The sequence below is a fragment of the Megascapheus bottae genome, chromosome 22 (genome assembly GCF_031878675.1).
Source record: "Megascapheus bottae isolate mThoBot1 chromosome 22, mThoBot2.hap1, whole genome shotgun sequence".
Classification (NCBI taxonomy): Eukaryota; Metazoa; Chordata; class Mammalia; order Rodentia; family Geomyidae; genus Megascapheus; species Megascapheus bottae.
Window position 1 is genome coordinate 16974329 of NC_143530.1, and position 17359 is coordinate 16991687.

The following is a 17359-nucleotide window of genomic DNA, read 5'->3' on the forward strand; positions in this document are numbered from 1 at the left end:
CTCCAGATGTGGGTGCTGGGAACAGTCCCCAGAGAAGTGAGGAAGGGAAAGGTCAGGGCAGTGCTTGAAGCATCAAGTTCCTCAAGAGCTTCTGTCGGCCCAGCTCATAGTCTCACATCTGAGGACCCGAGGTGGGACAACACACACAACGGGGAGGCACTGTTTTAGAGGGTCGGGGAGACCTTGGTTCTGGATCACTGAGGGTTCTAGGGGTCTCCTCCAGATACTTGTCAACAAGATCAGGGCGCACAGCCCCCTCTTCTCCAGGGTGACCTAGGTCATGGGCAGTGGTGAGGCGCAGCAGCTGCAGCACCTGGCCAAAGTGACTCTCCACAGCGGCCCTGGCGCGCTAGTGTCAGTAAGAAGTCACGTCCATTTCGAATGAGTCCACGTTCGTGGTCATCAATAACATCAACAAAGAGAAAGGAAAGCACCCGCACATCTCTGTGTGTTAGCTGTGTGCCCACAATGTCAAACATAGGGTGCACGCTATGGAGCCCATGCTCCTGTTCACCATTCTCTTCTGGCTTGCCTGTCGCTTTAGACCAGGCATGCTGGCGGCTCAGGGACAAAATGCCTTCCAGAACCCCTGCTCAGCAGCGACAATCCCCAGGATACTCTGCAAGACAATTTCTCAAGCCTCTTCTCTCGGCTCAGGCTTGGAGTCGCCATGTTGGATCCATCCAATTATCGATATTATAAATAATTAGATCCAGTGTATTTGCCTAAAATAAAGCTCACATGCTGTATTAGAATCAAGAATATTAATGTAAACTCAGATTTAAAAACATAATTCCAGTTATACAGAGCATAGGTTTGTGTAAATTTAGGTGCACGGGTCAGTATAGGTGTATACTGAAATACATATGTATATGTATGAAATATATGTGTGTATCCTGTTATCTGAGAAATCATAGGCGCAGTTAACACCCTAGTAGCAATTAGCACTGTAGCACAAAATATTTGGCCTTTCTGCTCCAGTCCTAAACATAAGGAACAAAAGGAATCAGACCTGTAGTAGTTCCAAGGCTGGTGTAGAGAAAGTATTTGATTGATCTGGAATATTTTTTTCAGGTAAAAAAATAGGAAGGTTAAAAAAAATGCAAACAAATGAGCAAACTAATCTCTAGGAACTCTTAATTTCCAAAAGCTGGTCCTATTTGAACAACAGAACAAAAGCTAATTTGGTAGGAAACTATGAAAATATGTGAGCATTAGAAAGTGAGAGTTTCTGGGAATATCTTGAGTCCAGCTGTCAAAGTCCTGAAGATAGACCGCTCCATTTCAAATAATCATGTCTATTGTTTACTAGGTGATTTTGAGAAATACATTAACCTCAATTACTTCTCATGCCTCAACTTTGGGTAAGAATATTACTGTACACTCAAATGTTCTCATTTGTTTTAGTGTCCGTTGTCAAAAAATTATATATGCTTTCCCATTGATCGGAATTTGTAATATCTCTCCTCTTAGCACATTCTTGCCATTCACCACCATGTGAGCAAGTAGAGTGGCAATAACTTGAAATGGCATGTGTCCACTTTAAAGTACAATCATCAAGAGAAATGACTCTCTTTTGTGCCACCTTCTTTTGACTTGGGTGTCTCACCTCTCCAGGAGAGGAGAGTTGATTTACAGAGGTCTGAAATAACCCTTCTTGTTGTTAAGCACCAAGACTTGCAGATTATTGGGTTACATATTGCACCAAATATAGGACAACTTTTTTCTACTTGGGATTTTTGGTGAGATTAGATTGTATTTTTGAAACACTTATAACATTGCCTTCCTCATAGTAGGTAGGTGTTACCAACTACCATGATTACACAAACCTAAATGCCCATGAGGTAGACTTCTAATCCACATTTTAATTTATAGGCACCTGATGTTAAAGACAAGTATCACAGATGAGTTTATTGTACTATTTTCTAACCAGGAGACCAAATATACACTGGACAGTACTTTATGAGTATAGCATTATTATAAGGGGGATTTTTCCCCCATTAAGCTGTGGTTTCTTGGTCAGTTGGTTCCTCTACCTTAAAGACATTTGTGAACTGTATTCTTCTCTGCTGAAAATGTAGAACCGGGGACTGAGTATGTGGCCTAGTGATAGAGTACTTGCAGAGCTTGCATGAAGCCCTGGGTTCGATTCCTTGGTATCAATCACATATACTGAAAAAGCCGGAAGTGGTGTTATGGCTCGTGTGGTGAAGCACTAGCCTTGAGAAGCTCAAGGACAATGCCCAGGCCCTGAGTTCAGGACCCAGGACTGGCAATAAATAAATAAATAAATAAAAAGACTAGTCACCATTCTATGATTTCTTCTTTAGCTAGGTCACTATTTCTTCCCCTTCTCATCCCCTGCTTTGTGTAGTTGCTCTTACACAAATCTCTGGACTTGTAATCAGGAAGTCCTGTGTAATTTATAACAGGTACAAAATAGATTTAATAAGTTATAATTTAGAGATTGAAACTTATAAACTCCTTCATAGAGTGGATGCAAAGTACTACAAACTATTTTAAGCACCTCTCCAAAACCAACCTATTCCTCTATGCACTATTATCACAATTGCTAGAAGACTAAATCAAATTTGAAGATGTCAAATAATTTGTCTTACAAATAAAAGGGTCTTACAGCTAACACAGCAAATTGGATTGCCTCTGTATTATGGGAGATACTAGTGACTAATTGTAGCATCTGCTGTAAATGATTGTTATCCCAAGTACAACATCAGAGACAGTGTAAATGGTAGAGCACCCACCAAGCCAAATGTGAAACATGGAGTCCAAGTCCTTGTACTCCATGCACACACACACGCACACATATACACACAAAGAAGGAAAACAGATAATGCTACTTTAGCATTTTCCAGTTTTATTTTTAAATCAAAGTCTCCTTTGATTTGAGAGTAGGGTAGGAATGGATTTCTATGATGTGTAAGGAAATATAAAACACAATTGTTCGGCATCCTAAAGAAATTGGTTTCAGGACCTCACTAGTATCAAAATTCAGAAGTGCTCAATAGCATATCTTACATCCTCCTGCAAAATTCTCCTGCATACTTTAATCTCGAGACTGCTCATAATATCCACTACAAGGTTAATGTCATGTACATAGGTGTTACACTTTATTTTTAAAACTCAGAATGACCAGGAAACATTTGAATATATTAAGTACAGACATAATTTTTCACAATACTTTTAGGTTTCTGCCTGATGGAACCTGCGGTTAAGGAGAGCCGGTTCACTTAATTTACAACTTCTTTTGTGATTTATTTCTGCTTCCCCACAATCTCTATCAGCAGTACACCTCCTTGGTGAGGTAGACAACACAATGTATTGGGTTTCTCTTTTTCATCTATTATTATTATTATTTTGGTTGGTCATGGGAATTGAACTCTGGGCCTGGGAGCTGTCCCTGAGATCTTTAGCTCAAGGCTACTGCCCTACCCCTTGAGCCACAGCACTACTTCCATTTTTCTGGTGGTTAATTGGAGATAAGAGTCTCACTGACTTTAGTGCCCAGGCAGGCTTTGAACTGTGATCCTCACATCTCAGCCTCCTAAGTAGCTAGGATCATAGGCATGAGCCACTTGTGCCCAGCTTCTTCCATTATTATTAAAAATAGAAATCTACTTCTGTCTTGTCAGGGCACTTGTTTGAGTACAAGTACAGTGTTACATGCTGAAATATATGAAGGTACAAAATATGTATATTAAGTTTCTGCCAATTTCTGTCATTTGCCTATTTACTTTCTGATGTGGTTGTATAGCCCTGAAAACTACCATCCTTTCTTTCTGATTTCTAGTACATTTTGCCAATGGGATACACTAAAGGAAGATGGTGATACCACTAGAATATTATCCTCTTCACCTCCCGAGTCTTTTCAAATGTCTGAGGAAATCAAAATCCTGGCAGAGACAACTACCACCTTATCTGTCTGTGTTGATTCTGCTTCCCCTGGAGTTCCAGCTGTAATCTGAGTGGGTACAATACCTCTTCTTCCCTTTGTTTCTCTATTACAGCAGAGGTGGCAACATTCCACTCCAGTATGTCTTTGTTTTGTCCTCCTGCCCTAGAGTTTCTTCTCTTTTATATAATCTGCTTATCCAATTACCTAAGATCCTTTTACATGAAATCTCCAGCATGTTTGTTTTCCTTTATTTTTTTTCCCAAGAGTACATGAATACTTTGACAAATAATGGTTCTGAATATAGCTGATGAACATTGGCCTATTCTGATTAACACTCAGCTGTGCTGGGGTGAGCTACCTTGAATAGACACCCATGTGACATGAAACAACGAATGTGGGCTTGGAACAACTGAATTCTGCTAGTAACTTTGAGAGTGGGCTTGGAAGTGGGTCATCTCTACACTAAGACTTGTGAGAGCAGCAGTCCTGATCATTTTCCTGATTTCAGCCTTGGGACAGATCCAAAGGCTCAAGCTTCCCCTAGTTCAGATCCTGATGCTGCTAAATTTGGGGATAATTTGTGATATACATGTAGAGTATGAATACCTACAGATCAATTGACCTATAAGAAGTGAAAGGACAGGGCTGGGAGTGTTGCCTAGTGGTAAAGCCTTGCCTAGCATGCACGAAGCCCTGGGTTCAATTCCTCAGTAACACATACACAGAAAAAGCCGGAAGTAGTGCTGTGGCTCAAGTGGTAGGGCGCTACCCTTGAGAAAGCTCAAAGACATTGCCCAGGCCTGAGTTCAAGCCCCAGGACTGCCCCCACCCCCCAAAAAAATGAAAGGACAAAAATGAGTAAGTAGCATTTCATCATGAACAATAAAGAAATGCAAAGAGAACCTAAAATGGGAGCCATTACAAGGTTTCTGAGAGAAAATATTCTGCTATAAACTTCCTGACTCTCAGGTGATGTTGGCTTGTTTTTTACTGGTAATCTAGACAAGTACTCAGCCCAAAGGCATGCTTATAAGCCCAGTTTCTCAAGGGGTTGAGACCTATAGGACCACAGTTCTAAGGTTGCCTGAGTAGATTTCATCCTAATTAACCAGCAAAATGCTACATTGAAGGCATGGCTCAAGTATTAGAGTGTCAGCTGTGAGAAAGAAACTTGACTTGCAGCTTCAAGGCCCAGTAAAGGCATAAAACAAACAAGTAAGAAAAGTAAGGAAAATATTATAAAGAAAGGCACTCATAATTCAAATCAAGGGAGCTGACAGATGGTCAAAATTGTGCCTTTGTTCCTATTATCTCATACAAACTCAGAAAACAAAATGACCAGCGCTAAAGGTTGCTGTCATCTGATTTGACTTGTATATAAATAAATAGAATAAAGTATTCAGAGTCGATTTCTTTCCTTTTAAAAATATAATTTGCCATTTGTTTTTCTCATAATAATTTTGTTTTGGTGAGTCATGGGTCTTGAACAGGGCCTTAGCTCTGTCCCTGAGCTCTTCAGCTCAAGGCTACCACCCTACCCTTGAGCCAAAGCCCCACTTCCGGTTTTCTAGAGGTTAATTGGAGTCTCAGGTCCTTTTGTGTCCAGGCTGGTTTTAAACCTTGATCCTCAGACCTCAGCCTCCTGAGTAGCTAGGATTACAGGCATGAGCCACTGTGCCTGGCATAATTAACATTTTGGGGGGGGGCAATCCTGGGCCTTGAGCTCAGGGCCTGAGCACTGTCCTTGGGCTTTCTCAAGGCTAGACCTCTACTACCTGAGCCACAACACCACTTTTGGCTTTTTTCTATATATGTGGTACTGAGGAATAGAACCCTAGTTTTTGTGCTTGGTAGGCAAGCACTCTATCACTAGGCCAAACTCCTGGCCCATAATTAAGTTTTTAAAATAAGATTAAAGTCTTTTTTCAGACGAAAAATAAAACACTGTACAATATGGAACTGGAATAGGAATTCAACGAAATTAAACAAAACAAAATCTCTAAAGAAATAGGCAGTGCTTGGCTTAACAAACTGGGGGTATCATTGCATAATGAAGTCATAATGATTATTATTAGCAAACAATAGCTAATATTCATTGAGGGTCCCTTCTGTGTCTGTCCTCTTTTAAGTTATTCACACACCTTTTTATTTTCCTAATACCACTATGAACTTAATTCTTCTTGTGCTCTGAATAAGAAGTTAGATTAGGAAAACACCAGAAGCTGAGAGGTGAACTCTTAGATTTCTCCTGCATGAATGCAGCCCTGTGGGTTCCAATATTGTGTATCCAGTGTGGAAAAATGCTTTAAGCATATTCTTTAAAAAGACAACACAAAATGAAAAGGAAGGTAAGACAGCAGAAAAAGAATAGACACAGAAAGGGAGCATTATAGAGAAAATGAAAAATTACAGAGAGAATTATTGGTTTGTGGCTTCCATTAAGAACATTTGAGAAAATGAAAAGGTGATTATAATAATGAATACAAATTTGACTCTGGGGATGTGGCTCAAGTGGTACAGTGCTTATCTTGCAAGTGTGCGGCCCTGAATTCAAACCCCACTACTGCAAAACAAAAACAAAGACACCAAAAGTTAAAAGTTTGATGGGTGAGTAATCCGTAATCCTCATTGAATGGGAGGTGGATACTGAGGATTGCTGTTTGAGGCCAAGAAGATTCAAACTTGTAATCTCAGCTGTGAGGCAGGATGAAGTAGGCCAAAGAAAGAGGATTAGAGACCTTATCTGAAAAATAGAGTAAAAGGGGCTGAGAGCACCAGAGCCCCTTGCCGGGACAGGGGTATCTTCATGCACAGAATGGACCCACAGTCTATGTTCCTCTTTATTTTTTTTTCATGGAGGAAGCAAAGAACCCTTTTGAATAAAGAGAATAAACATTTTCTGTGTGAGTATCAGCTTGCCAGCACCTGGGAACGCTGGCAGAGCCTCCTCCAGGGACATGAGCAACCATTGCCAGGCAACCCAGGGAACATCCCCTGAGTCACCACTCAAAGAGCTCTCCTTGTATGCTCATGGCTTCTTTGCCTTTCTGATGATTTTGTACCAAAAGTCCCCACTCTTAGTATCATGATTTGAAAACCGCAGCTCCCTTCACAAAAGAGATCTGCACCCCCCCCCAACTTTTGAGAGTTGGAGGATAATCAAGAAGGACCGCACCCAGGTGTTATTTTTGCAAAAGTTTGAAGCAGGTGAGATACTACAAGAAGGGTGTTCTAGGCTTCCCCATAAAAGTTTGAAAAGGAGATGATTGGATCAAGAAGATGTGGTACTTATACACAATGGAATGCTATGCTGCCGTCAGAAAGAATGACATTGTCCCATTTGTAAGGAAATGGAAAGACTTGGAAAAAAATCATATTAAGTGAAGTAAGCCAGACCCAAAGGAACATAGGCTCAGTGGTTTCCCTTATTTGTAATAATTAGTACATACCTAGGACTCTCCTAGCAGAGGATAACAATAGCACAAAACCTAGGTACATAAGGTCATATATGATGAGACTAAATGAAAGGATCTCCAGGATATGGAAACAAGAGGTTTATCTTGTGTGATTGTTTTTTAATGTACTATGTTATTTTTCTTCTCTTTTGTTGTCCTTTGGTTAATCTCATATTGTTACTGCATCTGACTTTGTTACTTTGGTATGTTATAGATACCTTTATTTGTTTATTTGAAATAGGAAAGGGAAGGGGGAAAACAAGATGACTGGGAAGGGGTGAGGGGAGGAAAATGGGGACAAAAACATGAGAAGGGAGTATCAATATATGAGAACTAATGCATCTACTATCTGGCAAATGTAACTGTAACCCCTCTATACATTACCCCGACAACAATAAATAAAATAAAGAAAGAAACCAAGGTGGTAGGAAGCTATATAGAAATGCTGCTTGGTAGATGAAGACAGAGGAGAGAAGGTTGAATATCAATCAACCCAGAAGGTTAGGGGTTATTTGGTGGGAGGTGAGACAGCACTGTTTGAGGCATGAAATCAACATAGCAGTGTGTGTGTGTGTGTGTGTGTGTGTGTAGGAGAGAGTTATTGAGAGGGAGGGAGAGAAAGAGAGACAGAGAAGAGATAGAGAGAGAGACCCTTACTTGGAAGGAGCAGAGTATATTTAAGGTAGTGATGTGCTTTACTGTAAAATGTTTAATAACTAGCTTTCCAAGAAGAAAACAAATACCTTGATTTCTAGCATTTACCAGTTCCCATGGCAAAATATGACATTTTGGCCAATTTTAGTCTACCAAATGTTACACTGAACACAGAGTAGAAAAAAGGAAAGATTGAAAACAACACACAGATTTTTTTCTTTTTCCTTTTTATTTTGATTGTCCTGAGCTTAAGTTCAGGGACTGAGCACTGTCTGTGGGCTTTTTCAAGGCTAGAGCTCTACCACTCAAGCCACAGCCCCACTTCCAGCTTTTTCTATGTATGTGGTACTGAGGAATCAAACCGGGTCTTCATGATGCTAGGCAAGCACTCTACCACTAGGCCAAACTCCTGGACAAACATATAGATTTTTAAATGACAGGCTGAGAGATGGATAAACAAGGGCAGAAACATAACTCTGTGTTTTGCATTGTAAAACCATGAAATGTGTGTGTGTGTGTGTGTGTGTGTGTGTGTGTGTGTGTGTGTGTGTGTGTGCCAATACTGATGCTTGAGCTCAGGGCCTGGCTGCTGTTCCTCAGCCTTTTTGTTCAAGGCTAGTGCTTTGCCACTTGAGCTACAGTTCCACCTCCAGCTCCTTGGTGTTTAATTTGAAATCAGACTCTTCACTATCCTGCCCAGGATGGCTTTAAATTGCCATCTGCCTATCTCAGTCTTTTGAGTAGGACAATTAAAGCATGAACCAACAGTGTCTGGTCATGATATTATACACAAGAATATTCAGTTCGGAGCCCCCTTCTTCCTACTGTGTGAAAGGAAGGGAATGGAGGCTTTCTTCTATGCTTTGCATTTTGTTTACTTTTTCTTCTCATAGTGCCAAGGTATTCAGTACCTTTTTCCTGAGTGACTATTCTTACTTTTCTCTCCTTTATCAAGGTGGCTCTGGAGCTCTGAGGATAAATTCTCCATATCCCCAATGAAGGCAGCTAGTCAGACTGAACCACAAACAGAATGGTCTGAATATGACCCATCTTTGGAGACTCTGTTACTGGAAAGAGACTGGCCAGTTATACATGTGCACCCATTCCACTGGGGCTCTGGCTGTCAAACCTTGAGAAGAGCTGGTGAAAGCTGAGTGGAAGATGTATATGTGCACCCCACTGTCCCCCATTTCAAATCAGCATATGTTCTGGGCTAACTGCTCACAGAGGTGAAATGTGGGCAGAGATGTTTCTGCTCTGATTTAACAACTCCAATGATTTCAATCTCTCCAGGACAAAGTCATCATATGGCTGATGGAAATCTCAATCTTTGTGTCTTGCCTGTGTCTTCCCTCCCCAAATGGTATTATATTTCATTTCACAGGTGGAAAAGCATGATCTTCAGAGATGGCAGGTGATTATCTCCAAATCAGAGACCTGGCAAATGTCAGAGCTAAGGCACAAGTCTCCAGCCCAGCTCTCCAATCTACAGTTTACTATGGGACCAATCAATCCACATTGCTGAGTAAGTGAATGCCCCTACAAGTTATGTATCTCCCTCCTTCTTTCTTCCCTCTCTCCCTCTCCTCTGTCTCCTAATCTGTCCGTCAATCTGAGTCTGCTTCTTTGGAGAACTCTAAACCTTAATACAGGATGGCTTTCACAATGAAGATAAATTCTCACAGTGGAATGTAATGCGACTGTGTTTAGGAAGCTTCTTGTGATCTTTTACAGAATATTCTCCAGTCATTACTGAAGGAGAAACTACAGATCAGCAGGTGCAATCTGCTTCTTTTTAAGAATGAAAAAGTGTGAGATAAAATACATATTGATTCCTTACCACCATTAGCACAAATTGCCACATATGATATGAAGAAAAAAAAAAAAACACCCAAAAAACTGGCCCTGGTGGTAGTTGCTTGCTTTGCATGGATGAAGCCCTGGGTTTGATTCCTGGATACCATGTTCACCGAAAAAGCCAGAAGTGGTTCTGTAGATCAAGTGGTTGAGTGCCAGCTTTGAGGAAGCCCAAGGACAGTGTCTAGGCCATGAGCTCAAGCCCTAACTACAACTACAAAAAAACATAATGAAATAGAGAAGATATAGAATATGGAAGGAAGAATTCTGTTTTTGTTTTGTTTTGTTTTTTTCCAGTCCTGGGACTTGAATTCAGGGCCTGGGCATTCTTCTTGAGTTTCTTTTGCTCAAGGCTACTATTCTTTCACGTGAGCCACAGTGCCACTGCCAGCTTTCTCTGTGTATGTGGTACTGAGAAATCAAACCCAGGGCTTCATGCATGCCAGGTAAGCACTCTACCACTAGGCCACAGTCCCAGTCCCCCAGGATGATTTCTTTATACCTTATCCTTTCAAGTGGTTTGAACCTTATCAATATATCTCCCATTCAAAAATTTAGAAATTTTGTCTAAAAGCGAGATCATTTGGCTTCATCTTTGTCCTGTAACTCCTGAATATTCCCAGCTCAATGAAATAGACCCTAGAATATATTTTCAATAAAAAAATTACAGGTGCAGAGTCAGTCAGTGATGTAGTAACATTGACATTGTTCATCTACCTATTTCTGAGACATGGTGAGACTCTGTGGAAACCTGGAGTACTGACATCTCTCAGGAATGAGCAGCTTTCGAAACCTAAGGGAGAAGAAAACAAGGCACATCTATTTGGGAACCTCCTTCTCCACCTTCCTGCATGTACTTCCTGACATTTCTCCTTATAATGAGTTGGCTTCTCAGTAATGAGTTAGCTCTCTCCATTCCACATATGAACTCCCAGCAGCTAAGGACCTGCCTCCTGAGAAAGATGCTCTAATTTTCCTCTTCAGATACAGTTGCTAGATTTAGCCATATAAATATGGAATGCTTAAAATTGAATTTCTGATGCATAAAACTTGTGTTTGGTTTTGACTATAGTGTGGCTCATTCGACATTGGCAGATATACTAAAACAAATACGTATTGTTTATCTGAAATTCAGATAAAACTGATGTTCTAGTGACCTTAGCCTAAAACTGTCTGGAGGAAGCTGGTTAAATGCACTTAGCTTATTAGCTTAGGAGGACAAGAAATGCTTGGCCTAGTCATAGCCAAGAGAAGTTCTGTGATAGTCTGCTCTGGTACATATGTTAATTCCTGTTACTCAGGTGGCTGACATCTGGAAGACTGTAGCTTGAGGCCAACCCATTTTTTTTTTTTATGTTTGCTAGATTACATTCTCAAAATAACAAACAATGGTGTTGGAGGTTTTGCTCAAGTGACAAAGTAGTGAACTAACACAGTTCTGAGTTCAAATGTGAGTACTACCTTTCCTAATAATATCTGTGATGACCAGCTTTAGTCTATGTCTACTGTATCCAACAGTAGCCATTGAAAACTGGAAATTTAGTGAGACTATGATCCTGAATTTTTAAAATTATTGAACTTAAAATCTGACAAATGGCTAACAGCTGCTCTATTAGTTCTTTTCTCCAAATTTATCTATTGGAATTTAAAAGCAGTTGTAGACTAAAACAGTTCATAACTCAGAAATAATCTCTGGCCCCTACAGTGTAAACAGTGACTAATTGGTTCTCCTTGTGTATATTTTGTTGTCAACCTGTTCATTCTTAACATCTGTACCAGGTATTTACTGATGATCTGTAGGAAGCTTATGAAATACCAGAGTATAGAGATAAGTAAGATGCCATTTGAATTCTCTGTGTATATATGTGTGTGTGTGTGTGTGGTGTGTGTGTGTACTGAGGCTTGAACTCAGGTCCTAGTGCCATTGCTTAACTTTTTTCTGTTCAAGGCTGGCACTCTACCACATGAGCCAGGCACATCTCCACTTCCAGCTTTTTGGTAGTTAGGGAGATAAAGAGTCTCACAGACTTTTCTACTGGCTATGTCCCAAGATCCTCAGATCTCAGCTGTGTGACTAGGTAGACTTACAGATGTTAGCCACTGATATTTGGCTATTATTTGAATTTCACAGAAGGAGACCATTGAATTGACCAGCTATGAACATCTAATGTTACTCAAATAGAAAGACCTTGAAGGCAATTCCCAAGTCATGAGGCTTTGAATACACTGATAGGATTCAGGAGGGTTTGGAGCCGGCAGACAAGCCTGAATCCATTTCAATCCAGAACATTGCCTTGCAAAGCTATGTATGGGTGAGTGTCTCACAGAGAGTTGCTTGAGTGCTACCCTATATACTGAAGAAGCTGAGCTCCCTGCAGAGAAAGACAGCATCATGATGGTTATACTGCCACTGGAGTAGTCTTGGAAATCAGAATGTCAAGCCAAAGAGGATTATCATTATTATTAGTCATGGAGCTTGAACTCTGGGCCTGGGCCCTGTCCCTGAGCTCTTCAGCTCAAGGCTACCCCTTGAGCCACACCCCCACTTCCCATTTTCTAGTAGTTAATTATAGATAGATAAGAGTCTTTCAGCCTTTAGTGCCCAGGCTGGCTGTGACTCTCGATCCTCAAATCTCAGCTTCCTGAGTAGCTAGGATTATAGGCATGAGCCACCATGCCCTGCTCAAAGAAGATTATTTTTAAAATATAAAGACAACATTTGTAGTTCGTGGTCTTCCTTAAGAAGCATCTGCCCTTCTTTTGTGATGGAAACATCTATCTTATATTTGTCCCATTGCAATTAGAAGCTTACAGCTCATCTAGTTCCTCAAGCTGACAGAGATTAAAGATAAATTAGAAGCCTTAGAACTTAAAAGCAATGTGCATAAGTTTTAATCCCTCACTCTGCCCAAACTACAGCTAATAAAAACAATAATTATGGATAGAATCCAATAATTATGGTAGAATGCAATCAAGAATTGTGCTTTTATGAATGTTAATACTAATTGATAATTCACTTTATTTTCAAGTATACATGCCATATTTCAGTTTCTCTGGAAAGTACAATGATTATACTTATTAAAATGATATTATTTTTTTCTAAGTATAAATGTTGTCTTTTGCCCGGCTCAGTGACTCATGCCTGTAATCCTAGTTACTCAGGAGGCTGAGATCTTAGGATCAAGGTTCAAAGCCAGCTCAGGCACAAACAGACCTGAGACTCTCCAGTTAACCTCTAGAAAGCGGGAAGTGGGGCTTGGCTCAAGGGTAGGGTGGTAGCCTTGAGCTGAAGACCTTGGGGACAGTGCCCAGGCCCAGGGGTAGGGCGGTAGCCTTGAGCTAAAGAGTTGAGGGACAGCATCCAGGCCAAGTTCAAGCCCCATGACCTACAAAAAAAATTGTCTTTCAATTGGCTTCTTCATGATATATATTGTTTTGTCGGTCATGGGACTTGAACTCTGGGCCTGGGCACTGTCCCTGAACTTTTCAGCTCAAGGCTACCACATTACCCCTTGAGCCACAGTGCCATTTCCAGTTTTCTGGAGATTAATTGGTGATAAGTGTCTCAAAGATTCTTTAGTGTCCAGGATGGCTTTGAACCATGATCCTCAGATCTCAGACTCTGAGTAACTAGGATTACAGGCATAAGCAAACATGCCCAGCTTTCATATTTTAATATTACAGTCCAGAGATAAAATATAGATGAGATAATCGTGTGGCAAAATAAGAGCTTTAATCTTAGTTTCAGGGTTCATGAAAACAGTTAAATTCCTAGTAAATTATACTTAATATAAATATGTAAATTTATAATTACAATTTAAGAACACTAGATGATAGATCTTTATGAGGAAAGTTACACCTTGTATATTTATATTTATATACACATTTACGTAAAATCGGTGTGTGTGTCTATTTTCCTATATAATATTTGGTTTTGAAACTTAACACTTATAAAAATAGTTCAAATGCTACAAACTAATAATGGAATAGATATGAGAGATGTAGTAAAGAAAAGAATTTTTTACACAACTTATCTGGAAATTTATAAGGAGACATAAAAATTAGCCATTACTGTGTAAATGTGGTCCGTTTTGCTCATGTTACCTTATAATACGAAATAAGGATTCTTTCTCAGATGCCCTGTAAAATGAAATTTGGTTACTGGTCTCCCATTTACCACCAGTAAATGAGAGACCTGAGTGTAACATTTTCATCAAATTTCCCCAAATTAAAGTTTTTCCCAGGACCCTTGAGTCAAAGTAGACCGGCGAAGGGCTGGAGACCAGTCAAAGTTCCTGAGTGTTTTTTGTGTATTACAGAATTTTCCCTAGATGTAACTGGAACATTTAGACATAGTAGTGATACTGCAAAATAGAAGCTATAGTGACTTGTTGGAGAGGATCTAGGAAAGTGAACTTTGCTTGAAGGAGGGTACTTTATTTCTCGGAAATTAAAAGCTCCCAACAAAACCTGGATTATAGGGCACTGTTTATTGGAAAGAGAAGGTATTATTGTCAGCCTTGGATAGGTTTGTACTTAAGCCTTGTCTAGTAATAACCGGAGCATCTTGAACAAAGTGCCTCCTGACTGTCTAGCTACTGGTTTATTCAAGCCAACATTATTTGCCCAATTATGAAGTATTTATTCTATGCTAAGGAGGGTCTAGCAAAGCATAGTTTAACAAGATAGGCCCTTGACCTTACTGTGGTCTTGTGAAGATGAAAATAACAAAACTAACAAAGTTCACAGTGTATCATTTACTAGTAAATAATCAAATACAAAGTCTTATAGTTGGGACACAGAGGAGAGGACTAAAATCTCATGTCTTCATGATCTTTTCCTTTATTTATCACACCAAATCATTTTATCATGTCATTGGAAAAGCATATCATATCAAAACAAGTCAGTTTGTTTCACTTGTCACCCTCTAACTTAAACTGGTGCTGGCTTTTTTTCCCCTTCTTTGTTTATTATGCTCACACTGTAAAGATTCTCTTCTCTTTATATAGATTCAGAGAAACCTAAATTCTTCCTTAAGTTATCCACAGAGTTTATATAATAACAAATGAGTAATATTCTGGCTTGAGGACAAAGTGGTCAATTTGCATTAATTGTCATTAAAAATAATCTCTTAATAACCAGGTATTAGACTGTTTCCTGACCTTGGGAATTAATTCAGAGTGTGTTATTCTGTTTCCTCATCATTTACTCTACAACAGAAATGAAATTTATCTTTTGGATTATTGGATTACATGAACTAATAAAGTAAGAACATATAGGAACATGCCTGGCACACACGAATGCCTTATTAGGTACTTATTTCCATTTCCTTTGATCACCCTGTGTTCTCACTTTAGAATCCACATTACTAAGCTGGTTATAATCATAGCAAGTGAATACAGATATAAGAAAAGTTGAAGGCAGAGAGAGAAAGAGAGATAGAGAGAGGGAGGGAGGGAGGGAGGGAGGGAGGGAGGGAGAGGGAGAGGGAGAGAGAGAGAGAGAGAGAGAGAGAGAGAGAGAGAGAGAGAGAGAGAGAGAGAGAGAGAGAGAGAGAGAGAGAGACAGAGAGAGAGACAGAGAGAGAGAGACAGAGAGAGAGAGACAGAGAGAGAGAGAGAGAGAGAGAGAGAGAGAGAGAGAGAGAGAGAGAGAGAGAGAGAGGAGCCACCTAGGCTAAGTTAACACCTAGGAACCCAAGTTTCCTGACAGGGAAATAATTAACAACAACATCCAGTTAAGGTATTATGAAGTGGTGCAGTCTCCTGACACCCCAGAAAATTTTAACTTGCTGATCAAGGGAGTGACTTGTTTTAGACTATGCTCTGGACACAACTTTTTTTTTTTTTTTTAAATTGGGGGGCAGTGGAGGAGGGTAGTTGCTTGTGAGAATTGAGAAAATTTGCATAAAGACCCTAAAGACGGAAGTATCTGCTAAATAGAAGTAGTTATCTGAAAGAAACAGCTTCAGTTTGGATTAAGAAACAAAAGACCAAATCAAAGTATTTGATTGCCAGGAACTGAAATGATTGGAATGATTCCTTTAACTGTGGAATTCCAGAAGCCTTTGATTATGTAACTGCTCTGCTTGACTAGTCTGACCAGGAATGGCGTGTTCAAGCCTTAATCCACAGGGATTCCCTCCCCATGTATTCCCAATCATGCCCCAACTGTATCTCCCTAAAGAAAACTGAAGATCAAGAGACCAAAGAAATAGAACCCAAGAGGTTTTTGAATGGTCTCAGATTTGCATCTTGTAGTTGTTGTTACCAGATTCCTAGTAACAAAGCGTTTTTCAGAGGGATTGGGGGTCTTTACAATTAATTTAGTATTACAGTTCCTCGCATGCCAAGCAGGTTTAGACTAGGAACATTAAAATCAACATGATCTCTAAAACAGGTCAGAATTAACCCTTGTTTAGTAAGTTTGGTTCCAAGTATATCAAACCTATTCTCCAAACCTCACAAACTAAGTTCATTTTTTTGTTTTGTTTTGTTTTGTGAGTTGTGGGGCTTGAACTCTGGGCCCAGGCATATAGGTTTGTTTTTTTTGTGTGGCAGAACGGTAAACTAGGCGATGTTTGCTTTTTTTTCCCCCAAGTTTGGTGCTGTTTCACATACCATTTCCGGTTTTCTACTGGTTACTTGGCTTCATAGATTGGACAGCATAGGACTGGAACTTTGACTTAGTTAACCGTAGCTAGAATTAAAGGCATGTGCCATGTAACTTACCTACATTTTAGTTTTGTTTGGGAACTATAGTGATGTGCCAACCAAGCATCTCAGAAAACACATTTAACATTCCAACTTGGGGCAGAACTACCTTAATAGTCTAACAGTGACTTTAGCTCTTTTTATGACACTAGTGAGGGGCTCTGAAAAGAGCCTTTGGGTTTGAATGCGCTGCCGGAAGGTAAGGTGTCTGCCAACTCATTTGCCCTTGGCCTTGTGGTGGCTCTCGGTCTTCTTGGGCAGCAGCACAGCCTGGATGTTGGGCAGAACGCCGCCCTGAGCGATAGTAACCCGGCCTAGCAGCTTGTTGAGCTCCTCGTCGTTGCGGATGGCCAGCTGCAGGTGGCGCGGGATGATGCGGGTTTTCTTGTTGTCGCGGGCCGCGTTGCCAGCCAGCTCCAGGATCTCGGCCGTCAGATATTCGAGCACTGCAGCCAGGTACACCGGGGCGCCGGCTCCGACGCGCTCGGCATAGTTGCCCTTGCGGAGCAGGCGGTGGACACGGCCCACGGGGAACTGCAGCCCGGCTCGGGAAGAGCGAGACTTAGCTTTCGCGCGAGCTTTGCCACCTTGTTTGCCACGTCCAGACATCTTTCAACGTCAGAACTGCCACAGCAGAAACCGAAAAGTCAAAACAGTCACGTAACATATAAAACATGGCCGCTTTTATAGACATTTCCGGGTTAATAGATTTCATTCTCTGATTGGCTAGGGCAAACATCCATAAAATAGCCAATAGAAAAGCCACG

General features: G+C 40.5%; 1 protein-coding gene across 1 annotated transcript; it reads right to left on the minus strand.

Moving 5' to 3' along the window:
* Positions 1-16775: 16775 nt before the first annotated feature.
* On the minus strand, positions 16776-17217 carry LOC150048293 (histone H2A type 1-C). Its single transcript, XM_090355396.1, has one exon. The coding sequence runs from the start codon at positions 17199-17201 to the stop codon at positions 16809-16811; it is 393 nt and encodes a 130-aa protein (XP_090211522.1). The 5' UTR covers positions 17202-17217; the 3' UTR covers positions 16776-16808.
* Positions 17218-17359: the final 142 nt, after the last annotated feature.

Coding starts and splice junctions, on each gene's coding strand:
- LOC150048293 (XM_090355396.1), bottom strand. CDS start 17,201: ATGTCTGGACGTGGCAAACAAGGTGGCAAAGCTCGCGCGAAAGCTAAG.